At 35.2% G+C, this 5,862-nt stretch overlaps 1 protein-coding gene across 1 annotated transcript in view; it reads right to left on the bottom strand.

The window, feature by feature from the left end:
• The window catches only part of KIF15 (kinesin family member 15), a gene marked incomplete at its 3' end in the record, with an annotated part of 33,493 nt that extends 28,082 nt beyond the window's left edge, over positions 1 to 5,411 (bottom strand). Inside the window, exons 1-6 of the mRNA XM_010184386.1 lie at positions 5,375 to 5,411; positions 3,951 to 4,134; positions 2,876 to 2,952; positions 1,734 to 1,771; positions 681 to 778; positions 112 to 291 (exon numbers count right to left, since the gene is read on the bottom strand). Of these exons, the coding sequence (XP_010182688.1) occupies positions 112 to 291; positions 681 to 778; positions 1,734 to 1,771; positions 2,876 to 2,952; positions 3,951 to 3,965 (408 nt within the window). The remainder of the gene's footprint in view (positions 1 to 111; positions 292 to 680; positions 779 to 1,733; positions 1,772 to 2,875; positions 2,953 to 3,950; positions 4,135 to 5,374) is intronic.
• Positions 5,412 to 5,862: the final 451 nt, after the last annotated feature.

Raw genomic sequence — 5,862 nt, 5'->3', positions numbered from 1 at the left:
AAGAGAGTGTCACAGACACTGTGCAAAAAAAAGTGCTTTAATCACAGAGGAATATTTACCAAATAAACATCAAGATAAATAGTCCAAACATTTAAAAAGTGACAAAAATACCTGGTACGCTTCAGCAGCAGATGACAGCACCTGTTCAACAGCACCATCAACAAAGACTCCCTTCTTGATGTGTTCTCTGAGAAAGAGTCCAGCTGAAGCAGAATCTAACAAGTCAAATATCTGTTCGTTGTAGATTTCAATAAATGAGCATTTGCAGAGAAAACTCTTTCCACTGCCAGCCTGAAAAACACAGTAATTTACACTATAAACAGATTGCTTTTATTAAGTCTGGCACTGTATGGCAGCAAGTATCTTTCTGTGCATATCTAAAGCTACTAGTCTGCATATATATTCTGCATACTATACATTCCTGATGCCCAGATGACAACCGACACCCAGAAACTTAGATGCATGTTTTAGACTCAAAACATAAGCACGCTTGTGTCTGAAGAAAGTATACTATAATTTGGTAGAGTACTAGACAAGTATTTCTCATTAATAAATTTGACACAAGACACCAATAATCCTGGAAACTTAACTGCTACACACTGGGCTTACCAAACAGCCTTAGCTGATCTTTAATGAGACGCATTACTTTCACTGCAATAATAAGTATAGAATAAAGGTACCTTTTCTTTTTCACGTTCAATTAGGAAAAATAAGTATTCAAAGCTCCGTGGAATTACACCTCTCAGACTGTGAGTGAAATTATCAGAATCAGATGGTCCTAAAGAAATTTTTAATGAAAAAAAATAAAAAAATTAGTACTACTCAAGAATAATGGTTGATCTTTTCACGATGTCATTACATGAGACTTCAGCAACCAGGTTTTAGTCAGTTTATGGCAAAACCACAGAAGACATGCAAACTTTCAAGATCTAAGATAATGTTCCATAATCAGATTTTTATGTAGTCTAAATGATGCCTGTGAAAGTTTGTTTCACCTGTCCATAGGTTACCAAAGTCTAAAATAGTAAAAACCACTTGGACTTCCACAGAAGACATGTACAGATGTGCAGGTACATGAGTACAGCTACTTCAACGCTGATTTGAGGAACCAGAAGCATGGGGTAGATTCATCCCCATGTTTAGTTAATTTCTATGTAGGACTTGAAAACACGTCATCCAAACTGGTTTTGGTTATTTCAGTAATTTTCTAATGTCACATACATTTTAATGCATTGAAATCACCACTGTAGGAAGAACAAGATTACAGGGGGATCCCTTCACATACAGAGAGGCCTTAAATTCCTAGCTGGGTAGGAAGCAGTTCTTTTGAAAACCTCACAGTATTTTAATATGGAAGACTCTTGCATACTAGAATATTTTTCTACACATACAAGGGATATCAGCCAAAGAGGGAAACCAGTAAAATACTAATTTTTGAGAAAATTTACTAAAAGTGTTTGATTTAATTGAAAAGCTTCTGTCCTGTTAAAAACAGAAACAAACAAAAAAATCTAAATCTTCAAAAAGACAGATGAGAGTATCTACACTTCACTCTTTTGATATAATGCAAGAACAACTGCACTGAACACTACATCGTTTCTTAAACCTTAAAGTTATCTACAGGAAGACAAAAATCTAAATCATCACTGGTGTTGAGGCAGGACAACTTTTCAATTAAAGACAAAAAAAATATTAAGAAACCACTGAAAAATTAAGCTCTCTCATCCACTTACCCATCATAGTAAAGGTTTTTCCTGATCCAGTCTGGCCACTATCAAAACAAACAAAAAAAGAAGTCAGACAAAGTTTTATTTTAGCTCTGAATTTTTCATTGATCTGCATGGTTTAAGGAGAACTCACAGCTTAAAATGAAAAAATAGTCTCCTGAACTGAAGATAAAAAGAGACAGACACAAGCTGAGAAATCAGCTAAAAAGGTACAAAAATAGAAGAGCAAGTTTGACCATGAAATTGTTAGGTAAATCATCTTTTCTCTTCTCCTCTCTCCCTCCCCATTTTCTCCCTTATTTCTGTTGGAAAGGAAAATAATGGAACTTGGCATTAAAATGAAAGCTTTCGAATATATACATTAAACTAATTTTTGGATCAATCTTTTAGCTTTTATGTCACTCAGTAGTGCACATAAACACAAAATGAGAAAAATACCTTTAAGTTGAATAATCTTTTATTTTAACCATAGTTATTAACCATGCTAGAAAACTTCAGGGCAATTTCACTTTATTTTTCCATGTTTGTATACTGTAACAAAGTAGACTTCACAGTTTTGCACATGCTGTGCTAGGCAGCAACGTTTTGATTAGATCAGTCCTCCAAATTAGCATTTTTGACCAAAGTGCTTACTTAGTTTTCAAAATTGAAAAAATATTGAGAGTTAATGTGATATTCATGGATATATTTCTACCTTGAAAATATTTTGACAGTTAAAATTATCCTTCATGAGTTTTCTCACAGGCAGCTAAGACTCACTAAAGAGTGGAGCTGGCCAAATATCAAGTTAAAGCAATTTTAATTCCATTTTACTATGGACATAGTGAAAACAAATAGCTTTTGCTTTAAGAGCACAATAAAACTTCTAGTTTTTAGACAAACAATAGTAAAATTGAAATGTGTTTACAATGCACACTGTTGGCCTTAAGTATTAGAAGCGTAACACCCACAAATAGGTTGGTCTGCAAGAGGAATAAGCAGCACACCTCAATACTGCAGGAACATTCTCTATGTTGTGCTGCACTAAGGAAGCACTTTCAAGGTTTTCTGTAACATTAAGCAGGCTCTGGCACTTAAAACCACAACTGCGCATTAATGCAATCTCCTCAAACACTGCGACTGCTATGAAATACCATTAAACGACTTACTATGCAAAGATGGTTCCATTGTAGCCATTCATACAAGATTCAACAATATTTTTGGCCACAGTTGAGAACACTGACTCCTGGGGACAAGAGAAAGAGAAGACACTTGGCACAGTCATTTAAGCATCTCTTTTATCAGTGTTTTCTTATGCCATAACTTTACAAAGTACAAAACGGCTGCACTCCTTGAAGTGAGACCCCTGGAGTTCTCACAGCAAAACAATACATCCTAAGACTTTCTGACATAAGTCACTCCCTCTGAAAATATTTCATTCCTTGTTGATGACCGAAAGAAAAAGAATAAAACTCAGCATCTTTCAACAGCTTTCAAATTTTGGTCCAGCGTTTTGATGACGTTACATGGTTTATACCATCAGTAGGTCAACACTGAACCTATGACACTCATCAAACCTAGTTAAGTTTCAACGTTCGCCACCGCACGATGGCATATTCAACAAATCTGCACGACTTGTTAGCTTCATCTATTTTCACGTATTTCTTAGACCTGCAAAAAGAGCCTAGCTCCAAATAACAGCCTACAGTGAGTAGGGTTTTGTGTTTTTCAAGACAGAAGTTCAATGGAATTGAAGTCTTAAATAATCAAATTGAAGTATTTTCCTTCCAGCATTACCTGTCCCAGATGAACGACACATCTGTTTAAAAGCCAAATGTACAAGAAGGAAATATAACTAATATATTAGGAAGTTCTGAGTTTATATTCTAAAAATCACATCTTTAATATCAGCTACTGACTGCCAGCTCTTTTCATGTTTGTCTCAAGAGAGGGGTTTCTTTTCTCTCTATAGCGTTACTGTAACATTTGCAAATAGAAGCTTCAATTTTAATGCAAACTTTAACTAAACTTTAATTAAAGAAATTAACAGTTAAAAAAATACATTAAAACTATTAGGGAGCAGAATTTAGTGCAACATTTCTGTACTATAACTACGTATTATCAGTCTGACCACCGCAAAAGATAAGACCTAAGGCATTACATCTTTAGAAAAGTCTAGTGTAGTGATTGTCAAAATTTTGGGGAAAAAACCCAATATTGTTAGGAGATTCTTGAAGTTATTACCTGTGTTGTTTCCATATTTGCAACATAGTCAAAAGTGAAGATCTTCGGCTCAGGCTTTGAATGTAGACGGATGGTATTTGATGACAGGACAGATAAACACAAGCCTTGATCTCCATCAGTAAACGCAGTTCCCTCTGAAGGGGGACGTACCCTTACACTAACTTTGATAGCATCACCTTCAACACTAAATGAATATTTATGCATTAGATTACTTCAAAATAGATCAGCTGTTTGAGAAAATTAAAATCACAAAAATCAGAATAAGCCTGTGAAGTCATACAAAGGTCCCTTCTGAAAACCTGCTGCTTCTAGCTGTACGCATCAGTTCATTACAAGTCACAGATTTATTCAGGGTAACAGCATGGCAGATGTAAAAACAAAGAACATGAAGTTCAGGAAATTTATTGCTGCTGCATGTAGCTTCAGCTCTAAGAGAATACATTGCACAGTGAACTTGAGATATATAAAACCAGTGTTATAATAAAGGTTTCAGGAGTTTCTAAGACTATAGATTTCAAGCATCCTTCTTACTACTAGAAGTTATAAAAGACTTCACAAATGGAGCAGATGATGCTACATTCCAGCAAGAAAGTTACTAGCAATTTTTTTTTTTGCTGCTTACAAGAAGGGAAATCAATTTTATTAACATAATAATCATCATCATATTATATATGACTATTATATTAAAGCTTTGAGGAGTTATAGCATTAGCATTATATCAGCGTATTGGTAGTTAAGAACTAAATGTAAATTAATACATGAAGCGGCAGCAAACTTGGATTTACTTTACTTCATTCTTTCCCAAAAGGCCCGAGGATGCTATAACTGCTATTGATTTTTACTTCTGGTAAACAAGAGAAAGGAACAGTTTTAAAAGTGGGGGAAGGACTTCATGACTGAAGTGTGGGGTTGGGGAGTGGCAGAAAAGACGGCTAAAGAGGAAGCAGCAGCTAAGCAAGGGAAGATAGTATACTGGATTTCAGACACACCACGCGAACTTGCCAAATATTTTTTCATTAGATAATATTATTCCCAGTTGTGGCAGAAACTGTTTATATTTGGAGGAGGGCTTTTGGTTTACGGTTTTGGTTTTAGCTTAGGACTTCCTCGCAGAATTGAAGTTCCTTGTGGAGAAACTCTAGAGTGCAGCTGCAGAGTTTGTGGTCGAATGAGAATTTACTGCATGGCAGCATTCCAGGAAGAATCTGATGCCTCCGAACAAGACTTCTATTAAGAGAACATTTTCTTTTTAAATCCTATAAGGAAGTTAGGAGAGAAAGGCAAAAGTCTTGTGCAGGAAAACATCGAAAAAAAACCCACTTTAAATTACTGTACAAAGTTATACTAGGTTTTGTTTGCAGTTTTTGTACAACGTTATGTTACATATATTAATCATACACGGGAACTGGCCAGTACTACTTTACCTAGGTGAGTTCAACACAGATAATGCAGAGTCACGTAAATCTCCTACAAAACAAAAGTGAGACAGACACACAAATTAAATAAAATTACTGCTCAGAATCTCCCATTTAAATGGAAAACACTGTAAGCGGTACTGAGAGAGATAAACAGAGCCTTATCAACATCCTTTTCGTGCATGAATCGGAAGTGCACAAAAATATTTAGCAACTATCTTCCTTTGACAAAGGTTTCTTGCAAAGGTAGAGTAAGCTCCAATCTTGCAACGTAAGCATGCACACACTCATAAATGTACGTGCAATTAGTAGTCTCTTAAATTAATGTATGTAAGGCTTTGCAAGTGTTTTGAAGAATTAGGAACATGAATCTTAACAGCATTACATATTTCTGCTATAGTTTAAAACTTGCTAACTCTCTGCAGATAAAACTATACAGCATGAAATAGTTTTACTGACATGACTGTGAAAACTCAGTTTCCTAAACCTGCACAACT

This window comes from Mesitornis unicolor, unplaced genomic scaffold, assembly GCF_000695765.1.
Source record: "Mesitornis unicolor isolate BGI_N332 unplaced genomic scaffold, ASM69576v1 scaffold40075, whole genome shotgun sequence".
Lineage (NCBI taxonomy): Eukaryota > Metazoa > Chordata > Aves > Mesitornithiformes > Mesitornithidae > Mesitornis > Mesitornis unicolor.
The sequence above is the reverse complement of the archived record's forward strand: the minus strand, read 5'-3'. Positions and strand labels throughout refer to the sequence as shown.